General features: G+C 34.9%; 1 protein-coding gene across 5 annotated transcripts in view; it reads left to right on the forward strand.

Moving 5' to 3' along the window:
- The window catches only part of CCSER2 (coiled-coil serine rich protein 2), a 123397-nt gene extending 109880 nt beyond the window's left edge, over positions 1 to 13517 (forward strand). For 3 of the 5 annotated variants that reach the window (XM_077746391.1, XM_077746394.1, XM_077746395.1), the window contains one exon: positions 8749 to 13517. In XM_077746391.1, the coding sequence (XP_077602517.1) occupies positions 8749 to 9567 (819 nt within the window). In that variant the 3' untranslated portion in view covers positions 9568 to 13517. Of the gene's footprint in view, positions 1 to 2666; positions 2707 to 8748 lie in introns of all 5 variants that reach the window. The other 2 variants (XM_077746396.1, XM_077746392.1) reach the window with 2 other exon arrangements.
- The last annotated feature ends 1789 nt before the right edge of the window (positions 13518 to 15306 follow it).

The raw sequence follows: 15306 nt of genomic DNA on the forward strand, positions 1-15306 counted from the left end.
GGAAATTTTGACTTCTATTTCTTGAGTATGGTACCACTCTCAACTTGATGCATGTCTTCCAATTTCAAATTAAATTTTTCTCTGGGTTAAAGGAAGATATCTACACTGAGACATAGAAGGAGTCTTCTTGTCTTGACTTCAGCTTTTGTCCAAATATTTTAACTAACATTGGTTTAGTCTGTTTAATTTCCAATTGTGTAAGATTAAGAATGATAAATAACCTACCTCATAGTAGGAAAATTTAATTTTAAAAAATTGCTTTAGGCAAGTAAAAAGCAAAAGCCTTAATGATAATCTCAAGTTGCACTTCTTGCCAAAGCATATGCTTTTAGGAGTACTTGACTTTTCCAGAACTGTGTTTTGAAATAATGCCTATTTATTGTTATGCCTGAAAAGACTGTTGAATTTGCTCTTTAATACCTTTGCTGAAAGAATTTAGAAATCTTATCGACCTAACCTTCCATGTACAGCAACTTAGATGAGACAAAAATTGATTTTAAACAATAAAAATAACATAAGTGCATCTTAAATATATCTTAATAGCTCAGCAGTTTCTTGATGTAGTGTTAGTATTGCCTGATTTCTAAATTTATAACTAACTGTATTCCACCCAGAATTACATTAAGAATGATGATTATATTATCTTATATCCTCCTCTTCTTCTTCCTTTTATAACCCTCAGAAGGTATTTCACAAACCTTTTTGACAAATGACACTTACAGATTCATTTTATATCAACAACCCAGTATATATTTACCAAACTAAATTATGTATTTACAACCCAACACACATGTGTATTTAAAATTCAGATAAAAGTTGTATGAAATAATACTCTTCTCTTAGAACATATAATGCTCTCATATTTTCCCCCCAGTTTTTGGTTTTGCTTTTTTTCATACAGCATCATTATATGAACATTTTTCATTTAGTAAATATTTTTTGAAAACATCATTTTTATGGATATGTGATAATACATTATCATGTGGATAGATTATAATTAATCTTTTCCTATTATTGGGCATTGATGTTTCTAATTTAAACATTCCCTATTAAATAAAGATATGCTTGCAGTGCAGTTTATCCTTATGTATAGATCAGTATCATCTCAGGTAGATTACTACAAGGGTGTTACTTAAAGGGTGTGTGCACTTTCTAGAAACACTTGATGTATATTGTTGAATTGCTAAACGTGTTCATAAAGTATACATTAACGTGGCTCAATCTGGCTCTACCATGTGACTGTAATCAATTTTATATGTAAGTGTAGCATTAGCTTCAGTGCTTTAATGAAAAATTAGCTCTGGGAGTGACTTTTCATAAAAATAAAATATTTTTCAGTGAAATGGTAACCAGAGTAACTCAGTAAAAACTGAACAAATAGAATGAGGCACTCTGTCCATTTTGCCCCTAATTTATAAGTGCTGTTTATTTATTTTCAAGTGCTGTTTAGATTAGTCATTGGTTAATTGACTAGAAATGTGCATCAAACTCATGGTCCAGGAGGCTGTCCCATAAACTAGTTTCTCTGGGCACTTTCCTATATGAAGAAACATAGCAACCGCTGTTTTCTGTATAAGCTTTTTAAAACAACCTGCTTTGTAGATTGTGGGATTGTTTTGTTAGTCATATTTGTTGTATCATAATGCCTGCAGTATCTTACTCTGGATAAATATACCATGTACTGGTCACACCAGTGGACTTGTACCTATTATGACGTTTAGTTTTATTTTCTGAACTACTCTGAATCCCAGACGTAAATGCTAACAGGGTTCTGTGTCTTAAAGACCCACGAAAATTAAGCATCTCACATTGATTGTGCCTGTGTAGTAAATGCTTACTTAAGTCAGTAATAAGCTTACTAGTTTAAAGAAGTTCACTAGTCAATTTACAAAATCCATTGAACTCCTTATCTCAGAATTTGTTTATATATAATTTCCATTTATCAGTTATCTACTCTAAGTTCTCCGAGATCAAGAGGCACCATTATGAGATCTAGAGGAATAAGAGCATTCCTGGCTCCCAAGAAACTTTCAAAGCTGTGATTGGGTTCATGTCAATTATAGAGCAGAATTTTTTGAGTCTCGTTATACTAGGCTAAGAATCCAGTCATGTCTTCCATCTTTATAATGATGTGTGGAGACCTCACTTATAATTTAGAACATCACATTTAAGACATGAAGATCAGATTATAAAGTAAAAAAGCTAATATTGAATTGTATTTAGTTTACAATGTGTAAGGTTCTGAAACTATTAAAGAAATAATTTTTGCTTGCTTTGTAAGGGATACATGTGGCTGAACCTTTTTAGATCAATAGAGTATGAATATTAAATTGTGTCAGAATTCTTTCCATATTTTATTTGGTAACATTCTTCAAAGGATTCCTTTTAAGTGTGGGAAGCTGTACATAATACTCTTATGTGGTTATGAATATTTACATTAACTTGCAAACCTCTTTGGCAAGAAAGTATCAATTTATTAAAAATGTTTTTATTTTATACAAGTATGGTAAATAAAATAATACTGCCTAGGAAAACATAAGAAAAGCAAAGCAAATACTGTTGGCTGCTATACCCAGTCATGGCAATTCCTTGGTGTTATGTGTGGTCTCTGACACCATTGTCCTGTCTTTTTCTTGTCTCTGCTCTCCCATTATGCCATTGGCAAGGAGTTGAGAAGTTAGTCCATTACTTCTCTGACAAAGCGTGGTACAGTACAATTTAAGATTTTTTCCTACCACCTTCTTCATAGTCACTTTTTTGTTCTTGTTTTTTCCAGTTTGCATGATGCATGTCAGAGCCTGCATGAAAATACAGGCATGTTACAGATGGGTCCATTTCCATCTTCCTTTTAGTCTTTAAAATGTATTTAGTAATAATAAACTTGTATGTACCAAGAAAATAATTTTAGGTAATTCCCGTGTCTGCTATGCATTATTACACTTTCTGCTTCCTACTTTATAACACTTGGACATATTTTTCTCAGTCAGGGCTTGATGTTTCTAGCTGCGATCTTGTCGATGGTTAACTCTAGCACAAAGTGTTTACAGAAACTGAGAGGAGTATTTTTTGTGCTAATGCTAGAAATCTTTGAAATGGTATGGAACAGTGAAGGTCAGGTTTTTCTCTGTGATGGGTGCTAATTTACCTTTCCTTGTATTCAGTTTATTCCCACCAATAGGTCACTTGCAACCACTTTTTGCCAAAAATAATGCTACATAGTGTGGCTTGAGTTTGGTGTCTGTGTAGGATAGATCAGTTAAGAAAGAAAGTAGAGCATTCTCCAGGAAAGTTAGTATCTGAATGTCGGTATTTAATTTGCCTGTTAAGTTTTTAAAATAATCTTCTGGGTATACCACACATTCTGAAAGTTTGTAAACTCATTGGAATTACACAAATAATAATATAGTTTTAGTGCTACATTTTAAATTCTCTGTCAGTTCAGATTCTGGCTGTGCCATTTGCTAAAATGTGTGAATTTCAGTATGTTACTGTATTTCTTTAGACCTCAGTTTACTCATTGACAAAAATAAGACAGTACTTTCCACTGATAGTCTTGTGATATGTAGAGATGATGCATGCAAACTTAGTGTTTGATTATTTACCCTTGGAGAGAAGGGAAGCTGTTCTCTCAGAGCCCAGAATATAGCATTTCTCAGGTATTTGTAATGTGTCAACCACTATACTAAGCACTTTGTATGCATGTTATCATGTATTATTTATAACAATTCAGTGAGGTGTAAATACTGTTATCCTCATTTTATAAATTATGAAATTCCATCTCAAACTAGTAAGATAATATACCCAATATCTCACCGATAGTAAGTGATGGAATCAGAACTCAAACCCAGATCAGTCTGACTCAGAAGCTAAATGATTCAGTATTGTGTTATACTAGGTCCTCCGTATAACTGTGTGAAATTTTTTCTATACTTTGATGTGCCTTGATCTCCTGGCTCTATTTTATCTTCAGGAAGGCACTTAAGGAACTTCTGTGTCATATCAGATATCCCTGCTATCGATTTAACACATTTAGATAGAACTGACATTACTGAAATATTTATTTGAAGCCTAGAGCCCTCTTATTCTGTAGCAACTAGTTTATTATACTGCTATAAAAACTTGACTTCCCCCCCCAAATCCCATTAACAAAAGATCCATAGCTTGAATTCATCATTCTCACACCTTAAAAATCATAGGTGACATTTTTTTGAGCACTTTTGATGTGGTAGGAGGTGTGCTAAGTATTTTTATATGTATAATCATGTTTAATTGTTAGGATTAGAAATGGAATATAGTTTAATGCTTGTTAAGACAGTTTTCCTTATTTATTTCATCCAGAAATATCCATTTAAAACATACTCATGGCTTAGCTGGTAGGTCATTACGGGAAGTGCTGTGTTCCTGTTAGCTTGTAATTCTTCCTGCTGTCCTTCTAAATGTTAATCATTATGTTCATTTAGGGAAAATGATCTTTTTTTTTGTTATATGATTTTTTTCATCAGTTTTTTTTAAACTTGTTTTTATTTGGTTATTAATACTGCATCACAGACCTAATAGGGAAGTATCATTTTGATTATTTATTACCAAAGAAGCAATTCTGGAATATATCACTTACTAATACTCATTTATTAATTTATCTAGAAAATATATATTTGATCCCTACTGTGTGCCAAGTACAAGGGATACCAACTGCAAGAACAAAAATTAAAGCATGGTACATGCCTGTAATGAGCTCATATCTCTGGTTATCTTTGTAAGCTGTTCAAAATAAACATTTAAGATGATCATTGAAGATCCTGCCAATCCCTTGCAGTTATCTAGTAGTGCCTCTGGCAGTCTTGACCTTGATATCTGTAACCATTGTTTCTGAGAATTCTCAGAATGGTATGCCAAGTTAGATGTATCTAACTAAAAGTAAGACTTGAAGTAGTTGAGTCTAGTTAGAAGCACCTAGCTCTTTAAGTCTGGGATGGTTCCACATTTTGAAGCTTCAGTAACCAACCATTCTGTAAGTTGCAGGGATGAAGTACTAAAGCTGTACTTATTTGTGACTACAGGGAGTTGCCTGAATCCTGAGTTTTGGGTTGCTGAGGCTACGAAATGAATGGGCTGTGGGCAACTTCCCTAGAGGCATTTTATTTGGATACAGATTAGGAAGTACCTCATCATGTATCTCCAAAGCCAGAAACCTGGGACGCATCTTAATTTTTTTCCAAACAGCTGCTTACCTGACTACCTTTAAAATCTCTTTAAATCCTTTCCAGTTTTGCTTTCAGTATATTATTTTAGACCCTTATCACCTGGGCTATTAGCAGTAGCATACTACCTGGCTGTTCTGCTTACAGTCAGTCTTCCTGTATGTACCCCACTAATTCCATCAAAGTGACATTGTAAAATAAACATTGTATCTTATTATTCCTCTGTTTAAATTTATCAGTGTTTCCCATCATCTGTTGCATAAAGTCAGAACCACTTAGCCTGACATGAGTTTCTTTATGAGCTGGCCCTTGCCTATGGCTTTCCCATCAGCACTGTGCTCTCCAAATTCAATCTAACAATTTGAAGTTACTAGAACATACCAAATTCTCTTTTTTGTCTCTGTGCTTAGCATGTACTGGCACTCCACCCTGAATGTTCTTCCCTTCTTGTGTACTTGGCAGACTCTTAACTCTTCGTAAAACTCAGTTCAGATGTTTGTGATTCTTGGATTCTACGACCCCTATAATCAGGCATATTTTTTCTTTTTGTTCTCTTATGTTGGTTTGCTTGAGGCATGGTGTCATTTGTTTACCTATTTCCCTCACCAGGTCTCTCAACCATAGGAACAACATTGTATTAAGCTCCATATTTTTTCTATACCTAGTACAATGCATGATATATCACAGACATTTAAAAAAATGATCTTTGATGTTCTTTCCTATCCATTAGAATATGGATTTTTTAAATATATATTTTTAAATGCATTCTAAAGATGTCTGAGGGCATAGAAGCAGTAATGAATGTGGGCAGGATGAATTGTTAACATCTTGCCTTTATGTTAATACCGTTGAGTGTTTCGAATTTGGAGGAAATTGTGCTTCAGGCAACAAGCTATCAGAACACATCCCTGTTTTGTTTGCTTGAGGTTAAGACGCAAACAAGCTATCAGAACACATCCCTGTTTTGTTTGCTTGAGGTTAAGACGCAAACAAGCTATCAGAACACATCCCTGTTTTGTTTGCTTGAGGTTAAGACGCAAACAAGCTATCAGAACACATCCCTGTTTTGTTTGCTTGAGGTTAAGACGCAGTTTGTTTAACTCAGCAGTAGTTCATTGATGACAATTTAGTCCTTAGTGGGTAACCAGCTCTACACAATCTTCCACATTTAGGAGCAAGTCATTTCCTTGGTCCTCACTGTAGTCACATCTTCATCTTCTTCAAGAGACTTTTTCTTATGGTAGTAGAATTAATTTCGAAACTAGTTTTCAAATAAATAATAAAACAACATTTATTTAGGGATAGGGAAACTAGACCACAATTAATAAAAATAAAAAAATCTACATTTTTATAAAGCATTTGGAAGCCACTAATTTATTCACTGTAAATTTAAGTGATAGGTACTTTTTATATAATTGTTTAATCTAATTCCTCTTAAGACTCAAAATTTTATTATTCTAAAAAGCCTGATTATTTCTAATTCTTTAATATTTTATATGGAGCTTTATTGCATTTAAGCAGCACATCTTCCTGCTCTAGTTCCATTTAGTTCTCTGATAAGCAGTAGTCAGTTGTGTAATAAAATTACAGTAGTCCCCTCTTATCCATGGTTTTGCTTTCTGTATTTTCAATTACTTGCTGTTGGCTGCCATCTGGAAGCAGATGATTGTCCTTCTGATGTATTGTTGGAAGATAGTAGCCTAATGCTATCTCACAACCCCATTATCATTCACGTCACTTCATTTTATTACTTAGGCATCTTATATCACAAGAAGAGTGAACACAGTACAATAAGATATTTTGAGAGAGAACAAACACATCTACATAACTTTCACCAAAGTAATTGTTATTATTGTTGTTAATCTCTTATTGTGTCCATCTTATAAATTAAACTTTATCATAGGTATGTCTGTATAGGGAAAATCATAGAAAATGTAGGGTTCCTTACTGTCTGCAGTTTCAGGTGTCCATTGGGGTCTTGGAACATATTCCTGTGGATAAGGGGACCTGCTTTAATCAGGACAACCCAGATGGGTTCACAGGTCACAGGACCCCTCTTTTTGGAGGTTTGGTTTTCTTAAAAATAAGCTTATTAATTAGGATATCATACCTTTTCCTGCTTTGAGCTCACCTCATATGTTATATGTTATTTCTTACTAGCAATAGACGTATTACAATGAAGTCATTTTTTAAATTTAAAGTCATCAATATTTTCAAAGGTCTTAAGTTGCTTTAATATTTTTAACTCAAGATGAGAATATCTTTTGAATAGTTTTAAAGGTCAGAAGAAGTGAAAAAGGAAGGCACATCCCATTTCAGTCAACCATTTGATGCTGCATCTTTCCCTTCTTGGGTTGCTTTTTTTTCCCTTTTGGTAGATTTTTGTTTGCTTACTATAGTCCTCTGTATTTTTACTAATCTTTCTAAAATGTATGATCACTTTCACATGGTCATTTTTTTTCTAGGGAACCCCCCCCCCAAAAAAAAAGTCTGTTGAATGATTGTAATTGCCTGATGATTTTAGCACTTTCTTTCTAGAAGGACAGTTTATTCATTCTGTGGTGATTTATTGTGAAAATGCCCAGTGACTTTAAGGTCTAGGACATTTAGCTTTTGAAGCAGAAACTGAGATGGCTTATTTTTTTAAAACTTCTAAAATAAGAGTTTAATGTAATGTATTCTATATAAATTTTGAGTAGTCATTGCCTTGGTTTTACTATTGTTTTGAGTAGAAAGTTGGCCATATATCATCCTGGCCCACTGTCCCTCTACAGGTCACTGAACTTTGTTCTCAGTCATCTGTAACCCTGCTGTGACCTACTTGACTGCAGGCTCTGGCAGCCATCATCCAGTACTAATCAAGAAGGTGAAAAAAGTGACCAAACACAAATGATGCCATGTAAATAGATTTGCCTGCTCTGGTGGAGAAATTAGACATACTATGTAGATTTATTCGTGGATTAGTGCAGTTAAAAAACGTTATTAGTAAAAACTGATCCTTTAAATATGTTTCAGAGCCCTTTGGCAAACTTTTTTGTATTTTCGGCCCCATCATTTAATAGAAAGTATATATGTATTGTGTTTATACATTGATAACAACCTCCCCTGTAATAGGACATGACCAGTAGGCTCTTTCCAAAAGTAATAAAAGTTAATGTTTCCTCTGATTTGTACAGAATATAATCACAAGTGCTATAGACATCATTTTGTTGAGCTTTCTTACATGTAAAGTTTTAAATACTAATGAATCAAGGCAGGAATCTTTTTTTCTATAATAAATAAGTACTTTAAGATTTTTCTTTTCCCCTTTTTGTTTGACTTCAAATCTTGTTTAGTGTTGACTGCCTGTATCATTTTTCGTTTGCATTATCACTCTTGTATGTGTCTCATGAATTCACTTGAATATTGCAATTTATTTTTCAATTTAAAAAACCCACATACTTCTCATATTAAAACATAAGTATCAACACGCTCTAATTGGAACTTCTGTTAATTCTGGGTGGCATTTGTAAATTGAATTGTTGCTTAATGTTGTTTTTAATTTTAATAGCCTCAAGTACTACAGCCTTCCAGCAGCCTTCCCAGACCCACAGACCACGCCCAGGGAAAACTAATAAAGCCGCAACATATCGAGGCCCACAGTGAATGCACAAGCCAGGGCATACATCAGGGTGTTTCACATCTGGATGAAAGCTTTACACATGGCTTACAACAAGAAAGCAACTATAGTCTGGAAGACCGGCCTTTTTCGTCAAGCCCAGAGTTCACTGAGGATGTGGCTAAGATTACACCTTCTGAAGCAGACTTGAACATGACCATGAATGCTCAAGAGCCTTATCATTCGACAAATAATCAAATTAGTGACATGCAATTTGTACCCACTTCTCTTCAGACGCTTCCCCAGTCAAGTACAGTAGACCAGGCTACGAGAGTTGGAAGAAATCAGTCTTCACTGGAAGGCTACACATCCCAGCCCAAGTCCTTACTGCTTTTTAAGCCGTCCATCTCAAATTCTTTGGTACCTCCTCCAGTTTCTGAATCATCTCCAAGTAGAACTCCCACTTGTAAAAAGTCACCAATAATCACACCGTGCAGTTCATCAAAACTGCAGCCAACATCTAGTCAAACAAATCTTGCAAGTAATTCAAATCCAAAAGCATCTAAGCTCCGCCCCCCTTCTGGCTCTTTTAAACAAAAACAAATAAGCAGCTCCCAACCAGAGCCTCAAAACTTCCAGGCCAAGACAAGCATCCCAAGGCCACTAACAAGAAGAAAAGAAATCATGCAGAATCTGAATGGCAATTTGAATTCTGGGGATTGTTTGGCCTCTAATCGATATTCCCGACTTCCTAAACCAAAGATACATTAAGTACATAGCCATCACCTGCCAATTTGTTTTTTTAAAAAACAATCTGTTCTTTACTAGCTTTACACGCAGTTTGCTACCATGATGGAGGTTCCATTGAAAGCTTGCAAATCTTAAAAAATTAAAATATGGAAGCTTCTAATAGTTTGGCTCTTCCATTTTGTGTCCTGGTTGAAGTACACAGCATTTGAGCATATTTGTCTCAGGTAAACACAAAAGTTTGCTTACTCATTTCAGAGGCCTACAGAAGGCTCTGATCATGTTATCCATCCCTCTGCACATCAGAAAGTTCATAATATTCCACTTAGCAGGCAAGAAGTGTGCTTTGTTCATTTAGTCCTTCTAAGGTCTGTATTAACTGTGGTTCTCAGAGCCTCGCCCTTTTTCATTTGTCCCTCTTGTGAATATGGTTACTGTTTTAACTAAAGACACGGTGATAATTGAAGATGGTAGTCTGTAAGTAACATTCTGGCCAGTGATTTGTATATTCAGAAGGTCTATGCAAAAGCTTTGTGATGAATAAAAGAGATCAGGCTTTTAATGGAAAGTCTATGTAAGTTTTATTTTTCCTTGCTAGGATCAGCCAGCTAGTCCCAGTATTTATTTATTTACCAAAGTCTCCTGGTTAAAAATGTTTCATATGCTGTAAAAATCAATTACATGTTGCTTTAGCATCTTGTTTTACATACACACACATATACACATACACACCATTTGTGTTTGTTTTTGCTACTCATAAATTTTGGAAAGCTTGGGTTACATCTTGAAGTCTATACCTAAGGTGTATTCATTTTGTAACACGTGTTGTTGGTGCTGGAGAGTTTTGCTGGCAATTCAGTTTTGAACCCTATAGGCTTATGGATCCATGATAGCTGATTGAAGGTTCCACAGTATATATTTTAAATTAAGTCTTTATTATAATATTTGTATTTATTGACTTTCTGCTATTATCTGAAGACTGGAATAATGGACTTGAAATGTTTGCACAAACCTTTGATGAGATATAAATACGTCACAGATAGGGATTGAAACTATTTTCTATAGCAAAACAGTTAAAATATTTTGAGGATAATTATAAACTTAAGACTGTCTTGAGAAAGCTGGAATTCTTAGTGGGTTTTTTTTTTTTCCTGAGTTTTCCAGGTTTCCCTTTTATGTTGGCATGTTTGAGTGGCAGTTTCTTGAAAAGTAGATTTGGGATGAAAAATAGAATTGGAGAGGGGGACATTGTGTTTTACTAAAAGCTTTTTTAATGTTCTAGGAAGGTAGCTGTGGAACCGCCAAGGGACCATATGCACTAACATAATCATGCTGTGGGCCACTCATCAGATGGCTCAGTAAATTTGCCCTCTGTTCTCCCACATCATGTCATCTTTAGGCTGTTCACCTATTGCTGCTTTGATTAGAATCAATGTCTTTCGGACGAATAGGCTTTTACAAAGTTGATTTTTGTTGTGATCAGCTGACCAAAAATGTATCATAAGGGATTATGATCAAAAAGTCACTCAAAGTTCTGGGGATTTTGTTAAAAAACATACACTGGTGAAATTGCCCCTTTTAAGAAAAACAGCAAGTGCTCTCATGGAAATTTCAAAAGAGCTGTTAACTCTCATTTTAATGCAGTCATCCCTTACCTATCAGAGGACCATTCGAGTGAATTTGCTGTTCACTGGATACAAAAACCATTCTTGAATTTGGTAACAGGTGAGCAACATTTGACAGCACTTCTGTCAGAGAAGCATTGAAGTTCAGGAAGGTTTTCACATAGTCCAGATACTGTTAGTGTAAAGTACTCAGACCTATCAGCAAAGCTTTGTTCCCAGAGACAAGAAGCAATGGCTGACAGATGTAAGTGGGTACCTGTGGTGTTTTATCTTGAAGGAGAAGGAAAACAGATCTCATATATTGCAAATAGGATGTTATTACACTATATTTTTCTAAACTAAAACATTGGTGAATTGGTTTTTGGTTTATTTAGAAGTTGGTGTAGACTCTTGTGAAACATTATTTACAAGTAGGCCTTTATCTTTAAGGGAAAAGTTGAAACTTTTACTTTATTTTTAATCCCCTAGTCTGAGGGAAATACCTTTGTTATATAAAAGTGTTGACTCCTGAAATCTGTTTATTCCTGTCTTTTTCCTGCTCTATTTTTTCTCTCTGATGAATTTACATAAAAATTAACCCACCCATTTATTGATTTCTCTGTACTTTTGTTGAGCCTCAGTCTTGGCTCGTCAATATCATTATGAAGTATAATATATTTAGGAGGAAAATAAATCTAGGATGCTTGTACAAAACAAGTTTTGCCTGCAGTTTTCCTTTAAAAACTGCATGAATGTTTCTTTAAAAACTGCTCCTTATTAGTAAAAGTTAAGTCAGAAATGAGGTGAGGATGTAACTCACCTGAATAATCAGGGATCACTCTCAGATTTGGCTTGATCTCTGTTTAGTGCTTCTCTAAGTCAGCTCTGTGCCAAATCCTCCTCCATGGGAACTCAGATCACTTTTTTTCTGAGTTCTTGTGATTTTGGTGATGATGGCTGCAATGTAGGAGTTATAAATCCTAAAGAAAAAGTTTTTTGGGGGGTTGGTTAAGTTTCACATTTGTGAAAGAGAAAATAGAGCATGTAGAATTAGACATTTGGCTGTTGATGGGATGCATATCAAATTCTTAGAGAAAGGTTAGCCTAAGGAGTTAATCAGTACAGGTGCAGATGATTTTAAGGCATTAAACAAAGGATTATATAGTTATATCATTTAGAATGTTTCTAATAACAGGCCGACTAGCATTTTTCTTTTGGAGTCTCATTTTAATTTGTGCAATATTTTCAGGCATATAGACTACTGTTCATTGTATTTATATAGATGTTAGGGAACTTACTACTAAGTATTTTAACAAGTAAAAATCTGAATAATGAGAGAAAGTATCAGATTTGCACTTTAAATGAGCTTAATTGCTTGGAGTTGTGCCTGAAATGCCTCCTATTGGGCGTGGCTTTCTTTGTTGAAATGAATTTCTCTATAATTGTTGCTGTTTGAAGTACAGCCTTTCACAGAATTATATCCTCAGCATGTCACTTTACTCATTAAAGCACTAAGTTCTTTGAATGTTTCATGGTACCCTTAAGTATTTTACTCAGTGCATCAAAGAGAACATGATCCCTCACCCCCACCCCGCCCCGCCCTAGCTGTCACTTCTGTGTCTTCCGGTAGCAAAGATGGTTGTTGCAGATACAGAAGTACACTTTTCAGTTCTGAGCAGAGTTGTCATGATGATTTCCTGGTCTCTGGGGCACTGAAGATGTAATCTGGAGTCACCAACCAGACCTTCAGTGAAATCCAGTAAGGCTGCAGCATAGTTCAGTTTACTCTTCATCTTACACAATGGTTTTCGTGTTTATAAATTAGTTGGGGTGGTTATGTTTGCATGCTTATGCACACATTTGAAAATTACTTATAGCTGTAATACAGATACCTGGTGTTTTTCCTTGAGGATGATGACATTGCTATTTTTCTTAATTCTGATGCTTGAATTATATTTTCTAATTTTCTTTCCACACCTCCCTTCAGTTTTTCTGCTGCAGCAGTTTGAAAGGATATGTTTGGATAAATGATTCTGATGGTGGGCACCAATCTACAACTATGCTATTAATTAAAAATACATCATATATTTTAACTGTCTTGGGGAAAGCTACCCACTTTCTCCTTGTTAGAGCATCACCATAACAAAATAATACTGACCTAAGAATTTAAAGTCATTGCTAACTAAAAACAAAAACACCACAATCTTTAATATCTGCAGTATTGTTGTTCCCGTTGATTTGAAAAACAAGCTCAGAGTAAATACTGTATATTAGAATTTGCTTGTAAAATGAACTACAAAAACTGGATGTAAAGTCTCTTTCCTGAAAATGTTGGCATAGTAAATAAAAATAAAGTTCATAATTATAAAATCTTTCTTGTCCTTCTCAACACTGCCTTCCATAGAGTACTTTGTCTCAGATACCTTGTTCTGCACAGAGATGCAAAATGCTGTTCTCATTTGGTTGTGTTTTCTTTTCAAACTCTGTCATGTCACATACTCCCCTCTACACCCACGTCACTTTGACCTCTGATCGAGTAGGAGTTGAGCAATAGTTGAATTACAGAATCACAGACCCTGTAAGTGATCGAATACATCAGTTTCCATTCTCATCAAATGGCTGCTTTATCTTAGGAAAATATTGTGATAATGGATAGTTTTTACTTAAAAAAATATTAGCACCCTGAGTGAGAATGCTGCCTATAAGAGGAAGACATTGTAATTTTGATTATTTTATTTTTTTAAACATTACCTATACAAAATAACCTAAAGCCACAAAGTGCTTTATGAAATTCTATGTAGTTTTTAGGAACAAAAAGAACAGGGCATTTATAATTTATTTTCCAATTTAACTGTATGTGATAGTCCTTATATAATGGGATATAAAAAGTTGACGCTTGATTAATTATTAATCCAAAATGGTTATATAAATGCTGGGGAAAGAATGAAGAAACTTTCACTACTAACAAGTTTGATAATGACATTTACCACTTCTTAATACATCTGTATCAGTTTTAAGGCCCTGTGAGTTAATAGCAAGTATTTTCTTACACTTAACTCCAGATTTTTCTTTTTTAGTCTGTAATCAAGTGTAGTAATTTCATTGGTCTTTCATGTTCATGCCATAGTTTCTATTCTGTAGAATAAACAAGTACGGGTTGATTCAGACTTCTTCTGTTAATGAGTCTTAAGTAATTTTTGTGGATGTCTTTTGGGTGTGAGTCCTGTGCTGGCTGCTGGGTGTGCTGAGATGAAAACCACATGGTCCCTGACTCATGGAAATGAAGGACCCATGGGTGGTTCCAACATCATGCCATCCTCTGCGGGAATGCCCTGTTCATCATCTTGTCTAGAACATAGCAGTAAAACTCCTTTTCCTCTCATTTCATTTCATTCTGGGCTTTAACTGCCTTTTACTATTCTCTTCGTTGCTTCTATATAAATTGTTGGTTACATGTCTTCATTTCCCTTTTACAATCTGATACGATTCAAGAACTCTTTAGCCATATTGGGTATTCTTAAATTCTCTGCCTTTTCTTTCTTAGATCATTAGTCAGGATTTAATTTTGAGGCTTCTCAACTGTCTTCAGCCACCTTCCCTTTTAGACCTTGACCCAGAAGATCTCATTTACTGAAGTCTTCCTTTAACATTCAGTTTATGTCTAGGCTTTGTTGCCTTCTATCCCATTCTCATGTAATCTAGTATGGCCTACTTGATAATTTTGGCTACCTGCCATTTTTTGCTATGTAATCTGGGATGAGAAATTTAAATCATCTGGAGGAGCCTTCTCATTCATTAATCCCCGCCCCCCCCANGCTGCTATGAACATTGGGTAGCATCCACGTTTTAAAAAGAGCGAGAGGGGGAAAAAAAAAGTTTCTCACAGACATTTCTCTGATCTCCCAGCTGTAAAAATAGTATTGCTTATTTTCCAGATTTTGGAACATAACCTGTTATCTAATCCACATGTAAATTTATTCAGGCATTCATTTTGAGAGTGAATAATGCCTCTTTGGTAATATTTTAGGTGACTAATAGTTTTCTGCAAAAGTACATGTCAAATGTTCATCTGCTAAAGTGAAAAGCGCCTGTTTTTCTTTCACTACTCACAGTAAATATTGTTAAAATGCCTGTTGCGTGCCAAACTCTGGATTTGATC

Source organism: Crocuta crocuta, unplaced genomic scaffold, assembly GCF_008692635.1.
Source record: "Crocuta crocuta isolate KB4526 unplaced genomic scaffold, BGI_CrCroc_1.0 scaffold28, whole genome shotgun sequence".
NCBI classification, from domain to species: domain Eukaryota; kingdom Metazoa; phylum Chordata; class Mammalia; order Carnivora; family Hyaenidae; genus Crocuta; species Crocuta crocuta.